The sequence below is a fragment of the Scyliorhinus torazame genome, chromosome 8 (genome assembly GCF_047496885.1).
Source record: "Scyliorhinus torazame isolate Kashiwa2021f chromosome 8, sScyTor2.1, whole genome shotgun sequence".
NCBI classification, from domain to species: domain Eukaryota; kingdom Metazoa; phylum Chordata; class Chondrichthyes; order Carcharhiniformes; family Scyliorhinidae; genus Scyliorhinus; species Scyliorhinus torazame.
In genome coordinates this window covers 258,313,125-258,331,655 of record NC_092714.1, presented here as the reverse complement: position 1 = coordinate 258,331,655, position 18,531 = coordinate 258,313,125, and the positions used below count along the sequence as shown (strand labels likewise).

General features: G+C 42.7%; 1 protein-coding gene across 5 annotated transcripts in view; it reads right to left on the bottom strand.

The window, feature by feature from the left end:
* The window catches only part of ncoa6 (nuclear receptor coactivator 6), an 82,572-nt gene that overhangs the window by 17,683 nt on the left and 46,358 nt on the right, over nt 1–18,531 (bottom strand). For 2 of the 5 annotated variants that reach the window (XM_072515172.1, XM_072515171.1), the window contains 3 exons: nt 13,863–13,990; nt 9,819–12,740; nt 1,480–1,542 (listed from right to left, as the gene is read on the bottom strand). In XM_072515172.1, the coding sequence (XP_072371273.1) occupies nt 1,480–1,542; nt 9,819–12,740; nt 13,863–13,990 (3,113 nt within the window). The remainder of the gene's footprint in view (nt 1–1,479; nt 1,543–9,818; nt 12,741–13,862; nt 13,991–18,531) is intronic. The other 3 variants (XM_072515174.1, XM_072515173.1, XM_072515175.1) reach the window with 3 other exon arrangements.

Here is an 18,531-nt window from a genome sequence, read left to right as displayed (position 1 = left end):
CCTCAACCTCCAGTTTTCTAATGAAAACAGTCAGAGTCTATTCAGCCTCTCCAAATAGTTAACATCCTCCAGACCAGGCAACAACCTCCTCTGCACCCTGTCCAAAGCCTCCACATCCTTCTGGTAATGTGGCGACCAGAATTGCACGTAATATTCCAAGCGTGGCCTTACCAAGGTTCTATACAATTGTAGCACGACTTGCCAGTTTTTATACTCGATGCCCCGTCCAATGAAGGCAAGCATTCCGTATGCTTTCTTGACTACCTTCTCCACTTGTGTTGCCACCTTCAAGGATCTGTGGACCTGCATGTCCAGATCTCTCTGACTTTCTATATTCCTAAGATTTTTGCCCTCTACGGTTGTGGTGGTATGTATTAGGGGTCATGTGGGACCTGTGAAGCCGAGATGCTATTGGCTGACAGATCCCGGGTCCTGGTTGGATCTGCCGACTTCTGGCTCCGCCCTGAAGGCGGAGTATAGGAACCCGAGCTTCTCCCCGCAGCTTCATTCTGTTGCTGAGCTGCTATGGACAAGCATCGCTTAATAAAGCCTGGATCGACTTCATCACTTCTCGTCTCTCGTAAGTCATTGTGCGCTACAACGGTATATTTCCCCTCGATGTTAGACCTACCAAAATGCATTACCTGACATTTGTCTGGATTAAACGCCATTTGCCATTTCTCTGCCCAAGTCTCCAACCTATCTATGTCCTGCAGTAGCCTCTAACAATCCTCAACACTATCTGCCACTCCACCATCCTTGGTGTCAACCGCAAACTTACTAATCAGCTGAAGGTTAAAGGGTCAAATAATCAGCACATGTTTACCAAATTATGATCACTGAAAAATAACAGTCAGGTATGACGGGCAATTGCTCATCCAACACACTTCCGAGTTATATTGCACACAAAAATATAATAAATCAGACTACCACATAAAATGATGCACTGACTAATGAATGCACAAAAAGAGAATTGCTTCAGTTAGGTGGGAAGTATTATATTTAAAGTGTGGAGCCAGAGATTGTACGAAAAAAGTGCAGAGCCATTAAACTGAAGCCCCACCCCTAAATATAACCTGCCCTCAATGAAGTCTGTCCACAATCTCTGCTGCTTACCCAATGGCAGGAAGGCGTGGCTCGCAGGATAAATACCTTTGTCTACCCAAATAATCCTTATTGTCTACCCAAAACAGTCCTTATTGCCTATCCAAAACGGTCCTTGTCTATCCAAAACGATCCTTATCGTCTACCCAAATCAATTCTTGTCTACCCAAAACAATCCTTATTGCCTATCCAAAACAAGACTTTTATGGAAAAGGTAGCATTGTGGATAGCACAATTGCTTCACAGCTCCAGGGTCCCAGGTCCAATTCCATTTAAAAGTCACAAATCCAACGAGTTCAATTTCAGTTAAGGCATATTTAACGGAATTATTTGCAACTATTATACAAGAAACATCTGCATAGGACACAGACTTACTTGTGGCCAGTGGTCCTGTGTCTGAATGTTCTAAAGCCTCTTTTTTCTCTGCAATCTGCTCACCTATCAAGAGAGAAGTGCATAAAAACACTACATAAGGGGACCAATCCTTTTAAGCTAATGGCAACAATGGTAGAATGAGTAAAACAAAGGCAAATCCAATCATTTTTAATTTTTTTAAAAGGACTCATAACATTTCACAATACACAAAAAACCCACTTTGTAATGTTTAGACTGGTTGTTTTCAGTATTTGATGTTAGGGTACTCTTCACTTAATCCCAGTTGGGAGTGATGCTGGTCATCAAACACTGTTGTAGGTTTGGACTCCCATCCAACCTACAATTTCCCAAAGCAATTTCCAATCTCTGTAATAACAACAGGGATGAATGAATAAAACTCATGAAATGTCCCAAAAGGAAATTAGACAGGGAAAAGAAATAAAAGAGGCAAGTTACTTCTGTCCATTCTTGAGGGCCATTAACATTAGGATCAAGCCCAACACGGAGAGAAGCATTTTTATTCACTTCAGTTATGTGGAAAGACTAGAGAAGTTAGAATTGTTCTTTACAAAGCAGAGGAGATGGTGGTTAAAGGATGATTTAATACAAGTGTTCAAGTTAATCAGGGTTTTTTGATACGCGTAGGTGGGAATAAATGGTGTCCACTGGCAAGAAGGTAAGCAAGGACCACAGATACAAGAAAACTAGCAAAAGGACCTGAGGCAGCATGGAGAATTTATTCCTCTTCCCCCCCCCCTTCCCCACCAGTAAATTATTGTCTGGAATTCACTGTCTGAAAGGGTAACAAAGCAGATTTAATAGTAACTTTCAAAATGGAACTGGAGATGTGGGTCGAAAAGGAAAGATTTGCAGAGCTATGGAGGAGTAGCAGGGGAATGAGACTAATGGAATCACTCAAGAAACTAACACAGGCATGGTATCAAGTGGCCTCCTTCTGTGCTGTAGGACTCTGAGAAGTGTGGGGCTAGATTGCATTCCTAAAATTTCAGCCAGGAAAGTTTGTAACTTTGAAAAGCCAGAAGAGGCTTCCAAGTTATTAGAAACAAAATCCAATAGGACGCACTATTTTTCTGTTATTCATTTATAAATGTACTGATTGTCACTAAAAATGCAGATTACTCAGAAAAGGTGTTCTTAGCTTCAGTCTTTAAATGAAGCTTTCTTCCACATAATGAATTCAAGATCAAAAGTTGAGAGTTTCTGTACTTCATCTCGCACTGCCCTAAAATTAACAACTTCATTTGTTTAGTAGATGCAGAGAGATAATAAATGCGGTTATCATTTTGCAAAATTCCCTAGATTGTGGAAAGATCTCATCATATTGGAAAATTGTGAATGTGATTCCCCAAGGAGGGAGACAGAAATCAGGAAACAACAGGCCAGTTAGCCGAACATCTCTCATAGGGAATATCCTAGAATTTACTATTAAGGCGATTAGAGTGGGGCACTCAGAACATCTTAATGCAGTCGTCAAGTAACAAGCAACGTAGATAAAAGGATAATAAAAGAAAGGACGTTTTGCTACAGCTGTACAGGACACTTGTGATATGGTACGAATTAAGTAATGGCATGATGGGAAAACTGGTCAATGGGAAGACTGGTCAAAAGGTTTGATACAATAGAAGAAAGGCAGAAACTACTCATTCCAGCTCACCAGGCCCATGTAAAGAATGCTGCCCTAACCATTTTCAGACTAGTATGGCCGTAGGCCAACTCTGCATAACTTGAAGTCTGAAAAGATCAGCGAAGGTCGAGCCATTCCAAAACATCGGACCTCGGCAACTCCTGATAAAACTAACTTGTCATAACCCAGGGCCGTAGGAATTTAAAACAAGATCAGTTCAGGAAGAAACAAGTCTATTCCGACCTTTCAATGTTCCCTCCGGGGACTAAATAATGGTATGAGTGATATGACCAAACATGGTCTGGTCTATGCTTCCGTTTGTATTTCCAATCAAACTCCTGACCATACTGTTGTCACATAATCTTGATAATGATAATGTATATTGAGCTAATTCTCCGCGAAAGCGCGGAACTTGTGAAAGACTCAGCAGTTTGTTGACTGCTCTCTGACTTCAAGTTTCAGCCATTACTGCATGCAGTTGTTTTCGAAAATAAAGCTTGTTATTCTGTCTTAACGAGTGTGTTGAATTTTTCTATTACAGAAGCGGGAAAATATTGACTTTGACACACTGGTGGGAACACATTCACAGTTTTGGGCAGCACGGTAGCACAAGTGGATAGCACTGTGGCTTCACAGCGCCAAGGTCCCAGGTCCGATTCCCCACTGGGTCACTGTCTGTGCGGCGTCTGCACGTTCTCCCAGTGTCTGCGTGGGTTTCCTCCGGGTGCTCCGGTTTCCTCCCACAGTCCAAAGACGTGCAGGTTAGGTGGATTGGCCATGATAAATTGCCCTTAGTGACTAAAAAGGTTAGGAGGGGTTATTGGGTTACGGGGATAGGGTGGAAGTGAGGGCTTAAGTGGGTCGGTGCAGAATCGATGGGCCGAATGGCCTCCTTCTGCACTGCATGTTCTATGTTTCCTTACTTTTAAGTATATAATTGCATTAGATGCAATTCAAAGATGATCCACTTGACTGATGCCGATAGCAAAGGGTTTATCTTCTGAGGAAAGGTTGGGTCTGTATCTACTAATTTAGAAGAATGAGAGGTGGGATCTTATTGAAATATACAAGACCCTGAGGAGACTTGGCAGGGTGGATGATGAAAGGATGTTTCCCCTTGTGAGAGAGACTAGATCTAATGGACACAATTAAAAAATATCTCATTTAAGACGGAGATGTTTCCCCTTGTGTGAGAGACTAGATCTAATGGACACAATTTAGAAATATGTCAATTAAGACGGAGATGAGGAGACATTTTTTCTCTCAGTGTCGTTAATCTGCGGAATTCTCTTCCCCAGAGTACAGCAGAGGCAGGATTAAGGGCTGAGTGGCCTACTCCTGCTGTTAATTTTCATGTTAATGTGCACCAGTGTTTTCACTTTGGATGAGTGCATTTCAAGAACTTATATAAGATTCCTTCTTCCACCATTGCATAATACTCTGCAAGACCTCCCCAATCATCTTACTTCCAGTGGAGGCTTTCTCTATTAAAAATGCGACATTGACTCTCTGTCTCCAAACCAACATTTGAAGAATGACTTCTCATTATTCCGGGGATCACCATTTTACCCTTACACTTGACTCAGTCTTGCATTGACTGCTCCACCTTTCCAGAAATGCCGTGATATTGATCCAACTCCCAAGAAAGATACAGCTTTGCAGGAAAACATTTCTTCCTTCATCCTTTAACACAGCACTTCGCTCAGCTTTGTACACAATTTAGCTATTTTGGAATGCCCAAGCACATGTTCTAGCAGAGGCTAGATTTCAAATCGGAGTCTCCTGGACAGAAGTATATGAGGAAACAAACTTTCAATTGACAGTAGCACACAGAAGAAAGGCAGGCTGGAGTGGTGAAACTAGGTTGCACGCTTGTGCCTTCATTTCAACTAGTTTTTCCAAATATAGAACATCAAAATGATCTTCAGATAAATCAGGGTTAGTCTCAAAGATTTTATTCCTACATCAAATGGAGTGATTTATTTGTGGGTGATCAAGAACCCCTAACATTTTTGAAAATACCTTTAGAAAAACAGCTCCATTGCTAAAGACAAAGTGTTGACAGGGTCATGCTAAACTATTTTTCGTCACAAACCTGATCATCTTCAACAGTGGAATCAGCATTTTTCATTGTATGTATAGAACATGCACATTTGTAGTCAAAAATTGTAGTGAGTGTCAGGCACAACATTTAACAATCATTACACAATAGTGTGAAACAGGACTGTATTTCTATTGAACTGTTCAATATATGGAACTTCACACTATTGCACTGCACACAGACAAAGGAACCAGTCTTAAATCCCAGCCTCTCTTGCAATATGTACTCAACCTTTTCCAAAAAGTGACTTGTCACAGTAATAAACATGGAGGTAGTGCTGGGTCTAAACGATAGAGGGGGGAATATATATCCTCCCATAGCACTCCAGTCAGGGAGCAACGCCACAATACCACAGCACTGTGGAGCCAGGCGGAAGAAGTGGACAAAGGCACAATCAAGCAGAAGGCTGCAGGGGCTAACCAACATTCTCAAGGGAATATGAGATCAGAGAAAGAATTTTTTAAAAATGTAAAAAGGCAAAAACAGACGGTGGCACTGGAAGAAACAGAAAGGACAAAGACTGAGAAAATGTTCTCAATTATGTAACTAATTAATTCAATCTGGAATTCAGGGGAATCAGCTTTACCCAGAATGTTAGAACGTGGAACATGCCGTCACAGGGAAGTTAAGATAAATAGCACAAATGCTAAATAAGCGAAATAAACATTAGAGAAAGGAATCGAAGGGTATCCTGATGGGACAGATGCGTTAAAATGGGAAGAGACTTCTGTCGAGGATTCTCCCCAGCATAGACCTTTCCAAGGTCAATTCTATGCAGTTTGTAAGTACTAACCTATGGACTGCAGCAGTTCAAGAAGGCAGCTCAACACCACCTTCGCAAGGGCAATTAGGGATGGGCAATAAATTCTGACCTACCCAGTGACACTCACTTCCCAGATTGGTGCTTAGAGAATGATCAAGAAGGGCGTTTGCTTTAGAACTGGAGAATCCTTTTATTCTATCCTGGAACCAGACATTGTTTTAATCATAAAACACCAACCTAAAGACAAATCCCATATGCACCCTCGTCATTAGCCAACTGCCTCCCTCGCCCTCATTTTCATAGAACCAAAATTGACAACACAGAAAGTCAATCCTGTTGGTACATACCAACTTGTGCTAAAGCAATTCAAAACTCATCCTAGCACCCCACTATTTCACCGTAGCCCCATATCTCTCCCTCAGACTCAAATATGTATCTAATTTTCCGCTAAAAGATAGTGATCACTGCCTGGTATATGCCCCATGAAAAAGCATTCCATGCTCCAAGAATTTGCTCGATGAAGACATTCTATATCCTCTCATTTCACTGCTCGTTGTATGTTGTGACATTTCATGACTTAATTCCTCACCAAGGCAACCAGCGTTTTTCCCCATCCTATCAAAAGTCTCACTCTTCATCGCTGCTCCAATGGAATAGGCCCTAGTATCTATATTCTCTCTTCAGAATCAAAGTTTCCACAGTCGCAATATAGCCTGATGAAACTACGCTTCATCACTTGAATGCCCAAGAGTGCTTTAAATTTCATTGGTGCCCAATTGAGAGTGAACGATTACACCTTTGCACACCTTCTTCATAACGTCCAATGTTTTCCATGGGTAACAACAGGTATAGGGCAAACCAGTCGAGAAAAGTAAAAATGCCTCAGCTGTCATAAAAGAATGATAGAGCACAGGAGGCTATTCAGCCCATCATCTCTGCTAACAATCAGCCATGGCTACTGAAAAACTACACTGTGGTTTGGAATTATTTGACAGTAATGATGATGGACTGTAGGTTAGGTAGTTGAATTGCGATGATCCAAATGACTTGTCAATCTGGATTTTGCACAGGAAAGAAAATCAGTGCTTACTATTTGAAGGATACGACCATTTATATTAAACGACTGAAACATCACCGTTACCACAAAACAATAGTGACCACTATCAGAAGCAATTCATTGGTTATAAAGTCTGAGAGGCCCAAGAAAGAGAATTGCCCCACACTATTTGAACACAATCCAAGCTGGCACAATCTTATGTTTCATTAACATCACCTCTCATTCTTCTAAACTCCAATGAGTATGGGTCCAACCTGTTGATCTTTCCTCAAACAACCCCTTCATCCCAGGAATCAGCTGAATGAACCTTCTCTGACCTTCAAGAAGGGAGGAAGGGGTAAACTAGGAAAGTACAGACCAGTCAGTCTAAGCTCAGTGGTGGGGCAACTATTGGAGGCAATGCTTTTTAAAAATAAATTTAGAGTAGCCTATTATTTTCTTTTCCAATTAAGGGGCAATTTAGCGTGGCCAATCCACCTAATCAGCAAATCTTTGGGTTGTGGGGGTGAAACCTACGCAGACATGGGGAGAATGTGCAAACTCCACAGAGACAGTGACTCAGGCCTGGGATTCGAACCCGGGTCCTCAGCGCCGCAGTCCCAGTGCTAACCAATGCACCACATGCCGCCCTGGAAGCAATGCTGAGAAACAAAATTAATCTGTATTTGGAGAGACAGCGATTAATCAAAAACAGTAAATTTTGCGCCACTTGAAGGTAAATCATAACCGGGCGGAGAATCAGGCACCCGGCCGAAATCAAGGTTCGTGCTGGGCACCGAACCAACCGTTATGTTCCGGACTTCGCTGGTGGCAGGCTGGGGCTTGCGCCCGTCTGCCATTGCGAGGATGCCAGCACCCTATTCTCCGGCCTTGCGTGATTCACTGTTTTTTTGGGTGGGATTTACAACAGATCTCACCACATGGGCCTGACATGGTGGATCTCACAGTGAGCCAAGAGTTTGCCCCCAAATCCATCCCAGGGCCACCCTCCCCGATAATGCACATCCTGCCGACCCCTCCCTCCCGGGACCCTCTTAATAGGGAGACCCCCCCCTCCCGGGACGCTTTAATAGGGAGACACCCCCTCCCCTCCTGGGACCCCTTAATAGGGAGTCCCCCACAGGTACCCCCTAACCAAAGAACCCCCTACAGGGACCCTCCTAATTTCGGGGTATGAAATGCTTTGACTTGAGCAGCTCTAAAGATGACGGTACCAATAAAACTCCAAGACTTATGAAAAAGAAAAAGAGAATCCAAGAAATCATTAAAAAATAATTCTTTGGAACAGATCGAGGATGTTGAGCCATTTGAGCCTGTTACCATGCTTTCACTACATTTTAAGATGATCTCCACTACCATGCATGAACTGTATATTTTTTTGGTCTATTTTAAAAAATAAATTTAGAGTACCAATTCATTCCTTTTCCAATGGAGGGGCAATTTAGTGTGGCCAATCCACCTACCCTGCACATCCTTTTGGTTGTGGGGGCGAAACCCACGTAAACACGGAGAGAATGTGCAAACTCCACACGGACAGTGACTCAGAGCCGGGATCGAACCTGGGACCTTGGCGCGGTGAGGGAGCAGTGCTAACCACTGCGTTGCATGAATGGTATTAAGCAAAGATCTTATTAAAATATTACCCACAAATAAAGTTTGTGCTCGTTACTCTATTACTTTGCAAACAAACTCTCTCTCATAGAAGCGGAAAATAAAATGCGAGAAAAAGAATTAGATGTGCATTTGTAAAGCACCCATCATGATCACAGATCATCCCAAAGTGCTTTACAGCCAATTAAGCACACCGGAAGTGAAGTTACTGTTGTAAAGTAGGAAACATAGCAATCAACTTGCACACAGCAAGCTCCCACATGTAGCAGTGTGAACTGATAAACTGTTTTTGCGGTGTTGATTGAGGGATAAATGTTGGCAGGGACACGGGCAATAATTCCCTTCCTCTTCCTTAAAATAGTGTCACAACATATTTTAAATTCACCTGAGGGGGCAGAGAGGACTTCAGTTTCACATCTCACCTGAAAGCTGGTACTTCCAACAGTGTAGCACGCCCTCACTAATGCACTGAAGTGTCAAGTCTTGATGTTTGTGCTAAAGTCCTGGAATTGAACCCATGAATTTAACCCACAATCTTCTGAACCAGAGGTGAGGGTGCAACCAACTGAGCCACAGTTTGCACCATAAATAAAATTACCTGCAACAAAAATTACCTTAAACTAAAACTTCCACTAGACTTTAGGTAGCGCATTCCAGAAATACGCCGATTTCCCCCAAATTTCAATCAAAAGGATGTACCACAACCGATTTTGCAAAGGTGAAAGCAGCACTCTATTTTAAGTTTAAAGCAGGGACTGGCACACCGAAATTTCAATGATCCCCACATATCTTGGATATCAAATCATGATTAGCAAAAATAAACTGTCCGCAACTTTGGAAGATTTAGATGGGTGCAACCATCCACCAGATTTGGTTAAATGCAACCAAAAGACTAAAGTATTGTGATTTTGATATTTATCCTCAAAAGTTTTCACTGAAAGGTTGCCTCAAAAATGAAAAGATTAGTTCGAAGCAGAGCAGAATGACAGATTATGGTTAATTTGATATCCAGGGATGATTGGATCGGAACTATTTTAGAAGCAACTCAAAAGAAATGAAGACAAGGTGACTTAACTAAAGTCTATGCTTAAAAGTAAGGCTATGGGTTGATGCTTAGTTTATACAAAATCCTGCAAACACATGCATAGTACCAATTAGATACCTGTATTTGGTAGGTGATCTTTATTTGTTCCCACTTTCACTCCTGACGAACAACTTCCCTCAGATTGTGAGACTGCAAGACTGCTATCACCAACAGGTACTACAGATTCAGGCTCTGGGTTCTGGGGAATGATGGCTGACGTGAAATTGTTTTGAGCAGTGCTATTCAATGTACTCGCAGGTGAGGAAACAGAGACAGTAGAAGCAGAGCTGCTAGTTGTACCAAATGTGACGTTAACAGAAGTGCCTATGTCTGGTTGACTAGCTGGAGGAGGAATAATGATCTGATTAGTTTCTGTAGGAGGAACCCCTCCTTCAGGACTACCAGGAAGTGCTGCTTTTTGCACCTGATCATCAACACCTGGGGAAGCCAATTCAGATGCTGCTGGGTCATCTTTTTTATCTGGGGAGGCCTTCTGACATGCCTTGGTCATAAGGAACTGACCAATTTTATCTACCTTCCCTCTTCCTTTGTTGGACGATATTGGACTTCGCCTACTACTAGAAGAGCTACCTGGGCTAGCAGATGCAGGCGACGTCGCAACTGCTGTTGCATGGGATGAAGTTGAAGAACTGTGGTCAACCATGCCATTATTCTGAAGAGGTTCACTGAGGCTGAAGTCCACAGCTGGTCTATGAGGAGATGCTGGAGAGCTGGATGGTGGTTGAACTGGTGATGACCTCTGGACCACTGTTCTATTTGTTGGTGAAGAAGTAGAATTAAGAGAGCTATTAACCGACGGGTTGGGCGAAGCTGCTGGGCACGATGAATTTTGAGCAGTTTGTGGAATCTGGATTACAGTAACTGACTGAGGTGTCAATGTAGAGGTTGAGGGTGCAGTTACTTTAGGTACAGCGGCTGACTGGGGTAGCAAAGGTTCTTTAACAACCTGGAATACAGATGTATTTATAAACACAGGTGTGGAGATAAATGCTGGCTGCAAACCAGACTGCACCACTGGTTGTAGCTCAGGCACCATCACTTTATTATGTAATGACGGAGTTGTGACTACAGCTGAAATTGGAGGTTGGGATTGAGTCTGTGCAGCTGTTGTAACATTGCTTGTAGATTTAATGGGACTAGAACTTACAAACACTGTAATCTGATTTGAGACAGAAATGGATGCAGACACCACTGGTGCAGACACTATCGTTGCGCCACTTTGAGTCACATTGGTATTTAGTTCGCCAGCATCTGGTCGCAGAGCGGCCGTGCCACTTTCACAAACTATTTGTGATGGGATTGATGTGCTCGGGGTTTCCTTAATAGTAGGAGCATCTGTTATTACGGCTTTTGCTTTATCTCCAGAAGGTATAGATTGTTCCATCTGATTGGAACTAGAGGTCTTAGTGGTAACACCAGCACTACAAGAAGTGTCCAGAAGTTGATTAAGTGAAATTGGAACTTCTCTTAAAGGTGGCAGGGTCATACTTTTCTCATTGCAACCCCGTCCAGGTTTACTGGGTTCCAGTGGTTTATTCCCCTTATTTATTTGAACTTCAGAACCATTTTTCTTCTCCAACTTGCTTATGCTCTGAGGACTGCATTCAAAGCTCATCTGTTCTTTATTAATAGAGACTTTTCTCAACACACCATCATTTCCATACAATGTTGGCCCTTCCTTGTTTTCTTCAGGATTGTTACCCAATATCCTGACAGAAATGGTTGGATTTTGAGCACCCAAAACTGTATTTATAGGATCATTTAAAATTCCAGGAGCTGGATTTGATAACATTTGTGCAGAGTTTGCTAGAATATTCTTCTGTACATCCACGGTTGGTAAAAGTGCTGGGTTCTGCTGAGGGATCAATGATGATTTCACGATTTTTCCACCTTGCCTACCTGCATTTTGGCCAGTTTTTCTACTGGAACCAGTGCTTGACCTCCTGCTAATGCTAGGGCTTGACCGTTTTCCAGTTGCCTGTTTTCCTGAACTAACTATAACGGAATCCAGTTTATTTACTTGTGATGCAGCGGGAACAGACGGGTTGTTGGTGAGTGGAGGCATGCTCGTTGGGGCCTGCCCAATTGCCTTCAGAGTAGTTGGATTTAGACCTTGCTGATCAAATCCTCTATTTAGAGGCGGCTGCCTAGGAGGCAAGAGGATATTGATTTGAGGAGGGAAGAGACCGGCAATTGAAGCATTCAATCTCTCGGGAGATAAGCTTATCTCAGAAGGCTCTGTACTGGGCGGTCGATTGGTGGGTGTATGAGGAAAGTAGGGCCTGGGACTTGCTCGATTTGGTGTTTTTGGTCTCGAGGTCGGAGTGTTCGTAGTAGCATTTGGAAAATGAAGATTATGAGTGCTTTGCACTGGAATTGTTCCTTGCTGCTGTGAACCTGCACCTTGTGGTGTTGGGATCTGAGAATGGCCTGGCTTAGCCCCAGTAATAAGTACTTGGTTTGGTGGTGGAACAGGTTGTTGCCCCGAATTAATTTGGGTTCCAACGGAAAGTGGAAGCTCTGCTCCAATTCCATCTGTATGATGTGTAGCTGGATTTACTTCCTCGGGTACTGATGATGGGATGTTTTGCAAACTTTCCTGAAAAGACATTTTCCTTAGAGCGTTGGCAGCTTGATGGCCAACTAGTAATGGTATTCTTGATTTATCTGGTGAGGGTGGCACTCCACTCTGCCCAGGCAAGGTTACCATGACAGGTATATTACCAGTTGGGGCCATTGGCATCCTTGAGGCATCAGGAGGTAAGGCTGTCTTTGATGGGTGTGTGCTTGGCGTCATTGGAATTTTTATTGACTTTGAGGAGTCTTGTTGCTGCTGCTGCTGCTTCATCATCAACATCATCATCATTTGCTGCTGCTGCTGCTGCTGCTGGGGTTGTAGTTGCTGCTGCTGGGCATGTTGCATAGGTTGAATAGTTGTCTGCTTCAGAGGTCGTTGATCAACTGCCTGCATATGAAATCCTGTATGGAACATGCAACATGGATCAGAAACATACTTCTATATGATAAACAATCAACCTGCTAAACATTTACAAACAAAGAGTTTAATTATGTTAGAAAATGTTGATATTCTTTGAATCATTGTTATCTGATTATTTCTGTGAACTAAGGTTCATTAAACATAACTGGAGACCATGGTTTTTGTGGGGATAGGTAGTAAAATTGCCATAGTCCTAGATGACCTTAGGCTGCTTTCCCCTTTGAGGGGGAGAGCTGACTGGTGGTGATTTAACCTGAGGATCACCACACCTCAGGTGAGGGGCAAGGTTGAGAAGGTGGGGCCTTCATGAATAATCTCAGCTGGTACGGGAATTAAATTTGCGCGGCTGGCCTCGCTCTGTATCACAAACCAGCTGTCCAGCCAAGTGAGCTAAACCGGCCCCCCGATGGGGATAGGTGGTAATGGAGGGAGAGTTCAGGGGAAGAGAAAAGGGAGTTACTTTGCATAAAATAAAAACAGCAGCAATCCCACTTAAACTAAAAACTGTGGATAATGCTTGGGCTGAAAACATTACATTGAAAATTCCTTTGACTATTCAGATATAAACCATGAATGCTGTACAAACAAAAGCAATAAGGATGCCACTCAAAATTGTGAAATGTTTTCCTCCAGGTGCATAAGAGTTGCGTAATTTCACTTTCATAGATTTCATAGACTTTACAGTGCAGAAGGAGGCCATTCGGCCCATCGAGTCTGCATCAGCCCTTGGAAAGAGCACCCGACCCAAGCCCACACCCCCACCCTCCCCGTAACCCCACCTAACCTTTTTGAACACTAAGGGTAAATTAGCAAGGCCAATTCACCTAACTTGCACATCTTCGGTATTTGTGGGAGGAAACCAGAGTACCCGGAGGAAACCCATGCAGACACGGGGAGAATGTGCAGACTCCGCACAGACAGTGACCCAAGCCAGGAATTGAACCTGGGGCCCTGGAGTTGTGAAGCAACTGTGCTAACCACTGTGTTATCGTGCTGCCCGAGATGTGCCAAAATGATCATTTTCTTTTCAATCTTGATTTTACATGTACTGTTTAATTATTGAAAAAAATAAAACTTTAGCCTCTCTTGCAAAAAGTATTTACCTGCAGGCCGATTTGCAAATTCAGATAATTTGTTAGCTGCTGGATCAAGTCCTACCCCCTGCTCTCCTGTCATTTGCTGCTGTTCAGCATCATCCAGACCTGGCTGCATCTGACGGGCATCTGAAATCCTAAAACAAGTCACCAGGTTTTACTACACCAGACACAATGACATTATTTCATAAATCACAGCAGAAAACTAAGCTGCAGAGAGTTGAATAGTACAAGTCTGAGGGAAAATTAATGTGAAATAGGCATATCACGGTATTCAAGATTTGTCGAAGAACTCATTCAGACAAAACTAATTCAACAGCTTACCAAAACTATTTGCCATAGGTCATAAGATCCTGTTTAGCCAATCTCAGCCAGATATTTATTTCGAGGGCAGAGTGAGTGGGGAAGAGAACAAAACTTATAGAACTAGTAAATCCTACCAGCCAGAAAGAGATGTTGCTAGAGGCTTGAAACAGAACAGTAAACCGGAGTTGGAGGGAAGAAAGGTAATAGAAAATAAATCACCACCTCCAGAGAAATGGATTGCCAGAATTGTAGAAATGAAAGTGGGGTCTGAAACTTAAGGGAACAGACTTTTGAGAGACTTGGAACACTGGAAATACTTTTCAAAACACTTCCAATTATGTTTTTACTCGGTTTAGAAGCATACTAGTTTACCCCCCCATCATATTTAACCAAGGCTTATCCTGGGTTGAAATCATCAGGCCAGTGTTTATTTTTTCAAATTAGCAGAAAATCTGAGCATCATCAATAGCCAGAGTAAACACCAATACAGAAAATAATGTAAATTACATAAGGGCTGATCATGACCTTGAAACACATGTGCTGCTGTTTGTGCTAAATGTACCAACTTTTCTAATTTGAACAGGAGTCAGCGGGAATGGAAGACTGGTCTCCTCAGTGCTGCTGCTGGTATCTACAAAGGGATTATTCTATCTGCGCACTTGTTTTCCAACTCTCATGCTTTGAAACCAAGCATGTAGCACAAACTTTGTTGGTCCTCCCTTTCCCCCTCTTCCAAGTATTCAGAGAGCACCACCACTAATTGGCAGCCGTATGGTTGACTGCACAGAGCTAATGAAAAATGGGACAGTGAGTTACTAGGGGTGGGAGGGGGAAAGAGAGAGTACACAAGCTTTGTGGGGGAGACAAACATATGAATTGACCGTGAAAGAGGAGGCTGAAACAAAAGCTGTAATGGAGACAGCAAAGAAAACACTCATGTCAGCCTTCAATACATGCTGTTGTATATTGTGATCTGGTATTAGGAAGTCCACCCTGTCTGCAACTGGACTTCAGTAGTGGAGTGTGGGATTCAGTGAATTCAATTAGGTTCTGGTTTTATTATTTTCCTAACTTCTTTTGCGTTGCAAAAAGCTTTTGCACAATTTCCTTTGGTTGAATCAGTGGAATTTACTTTAATTTACTGTCGTCAATACTGTAGAAATGTTATGGGAGCAGTTTTAATTTAAACAATATTTAACCTTAAATGCTTCTATTCTTTTGTATCCTTTTATTTTTTCATCTCAGTAAAACAAGCTAAGCCAAATAATTTATTTGGGGCTTTGTATTACTGTGCACTCAACTATGGCACGTTTGCAACCAGTATGCAAAAGACATGATTAAGTATCACATAGATATTGAGAGATTGAATGCCATATGATTGAATATCATGCATGAAATCTCCAGAGTTGCATCAATCCAGATTTGGCAAATCTACAGAAATGCTGTAATTTTTTCGAAATAATAGTATATACTCGTCCAAAGAGAGGTCGGGAATTTACTTGGTGGCCAACATTCTGACAAACAACACAACTACTAAATGACTACCCGGTTATTCATCTCTCTACTTTGAAAACGTGCGGCAACCTGTCTGGAAAATTTACCTACGTTGAAGTTATTACACAGAGTATTTCACCACATGCAAAAATATTTTTGGGTATTTCTAAACATATAATTAGACTATCTAAATGAGTCTTTTTCTTTATTCACTATGTTAAAATCTCATATTAACTTGGGTGTTTTAATAAAAGTGCAGCTACCATTTTAGAAACAAATAGCAAACATTTAATTGAAAAGATGCAACAAAAAAAAAAAAATTGAAGAGTGACAGTGAAATGATAACTGAACACAGATTGCACACTTAACGTGAATTCACCAACAAATGCAAAAAAAGAAATCACCTGTGTGAAACTCACATTTTGCAGAATTGTATTGTAACCAGCAGACCAATTTGGAGGATATTTTTAATGCTAAGATTTGCACCATGTTACTTGCAACTTTGAGATAAGCTCCAAGCTCTTAAACAAAAGTTTTATGAGTTGCATTCTCACATGAATAAAACAGCCATTTTCCAAGGATAATTTACAGCGTGAATTAACCACAACTGTTCTGCCAAGTGTGGGAGATGCATAACATGTACAAACATTAAAAGCTGACCTGCAGAATGTAGAATGTTTGGATGAAGGTGGTGGCACTGACTTTGAAGCCTGAACACTTGACCAAATGAGTGCATACAATATTGTCAACAGAGATGACCCATTGTGATGAACAATGATAAAAGGTCACAACTGTATATTGTAGAAGATTGGATCGTACAAACTATTGAAAGCATCATAAAGATACGATTATCTTAAAATGGCAATGATAGAAGCTTTCAGCAAAACTAATGGGCGCGATTTTCCCAAAAAGGAACAAAGTTCCCGAGCAAGCACATTTAGCCGCACTCGCAGTGCTGAAAAACACAAGGCGATTCAACGCGACTTGCTTTGAATAAGAGGCCTAAAGGGCAGCACGGTGGCACACGGCCTCACGGCACCGAGGTCCCAGGTTCGATCCCAGATCTGGGTCACTGTCCATGTAGAGTTTGCACATTCTCCCCGTGTTTGCGTGGGTTTCGCCCCCACAACCCAAAGATGTGCAGGCTGGGTGGATTGGCCACGCTAAATTGCCCCTTAATTGGAAAAAATGAATTGAGTACTCTAACCTTATTTTTAAAAAAAGAATAAGGGTCTAAACGGGGAACGCGGGCCTAGGTCGCACATAGCCCCGTTTTTTTACAATGGGAGTTCTGCTCGCCGGTACTCCTCGTTGTAGCGAGGGATCGGGACGCCATTTTTAGATGGCGTCCCTATCTCCGAGGTCCACAGAACAAATCCCCGACCACCCCCAGCCTGAACACGGGGAGGGTTCCCCAGCCGCCCACACAACCCCCAACACCCAGCAACCCCGGCCAGATCATGTGTGTGCAAGAAATGTCAGCCTTGCACCTTGGCAGTGCCACCTGGACACCTTTGCAGTGCAGGGCAACACCCTGTCCAAAAGGCATGCAGCTGGAGGCCTCCAACCCAATTCGAGACACCCTCGAGTGCCGTTCCGTCTGGTTCACGTTTGTGGGGACCCAGTACCAAACAGTACTCGCCCGACATCCCCGAGTCAAAGGGATTGAATTCTAAAACCTCAGGTACCTTGGGAATCTGTACATTAGAGTGAGGCTTACTGCCTCGCTCTAATCTGCAGATTTGCCAAAAAGTGATCCCACCCATTGTGGGCGGGATTCCCACTTGCAACGTCTCATGAGACTGCGTTGAATCTCGCGACACATTGTAAGCTGGGTAGATCCTGTGGAGAGATGCTTTTCCGGCGCATCGCAGCCGGAAGATCATGGCTAATCTGATTACAACCTCAACCCCACATTCCTGCCAACCCTCTTTAATCTTTCACCCCCTTGCTAACCTGGAATCTATCTAGCTCTGCATTAAAATTATTCAAAAGATTCCGCTTCCGCTGTTATTTGAGGAAGAGAATTACAGAGACTCGTGACCCTTAAAAAAAAAAATTTCTCCTCAATATCATCTTAAATGAGTGATCCCTAATTTTTAAATAGTGACCCTTAGTTCGCGATTCTCTAACGAGAGGAATCATCCTCTCCACATCCACCCTGTCAATACCCCTCAGGATCTTAAAGTCACCATTTACTCTTCTAAACTCTGGTGGATACAAACCTAACCTCTCCAACCTATCCTCGCAAGGCAACCCACCCATTCCTGGTATTAGTCTAGTAAATGTTCTCCATAAGATCATAAGACATAGAAGCAGAATTAGGCCACTCGGCCCATTGAGTCTTTTCCGCCATTCAATCATGCTGATATGTTTCTCATCCCCATTCTCCTGCCTTCTCCCCATAACCCCTGATCCTTATTAATCAAGAACCTATCTATTTCTGTCTTAAAGACACTCAATGATTTGGCTTCCACAGCCTTCTGCGGCAAAGAGTTCCCCAGATTCACCACCCTTTGGCTGAAGAAATTCCTCCTCATCTCTGTTTTAAAGGATTGTCCCTTCAGTCTGAGGTTGTGCCCTCTGGTTCTAGTGTTTCCTACTCGTGGAAACATCCTTCCCATATACACTCTATCCAGGCCTCGCAGTATCTTGTAAGTTTCAATAAGATCCCCTTCATCCTTCAAAACTCCAACGAGGACAGACCCAGAGTCCTCAACCACTTCTCATATGACAAGCTCTTCATTCCAGGGATCATTCTTGTGACCCTTCTCTGGACGCTTACCAAAGCCAGCACATCCTTCCTTAGATACGGTGCCCAAACTGCTCACAATGCTCCAAATGGGGTCTGACCAGAGCCTTATACAGCCTCAGAAGT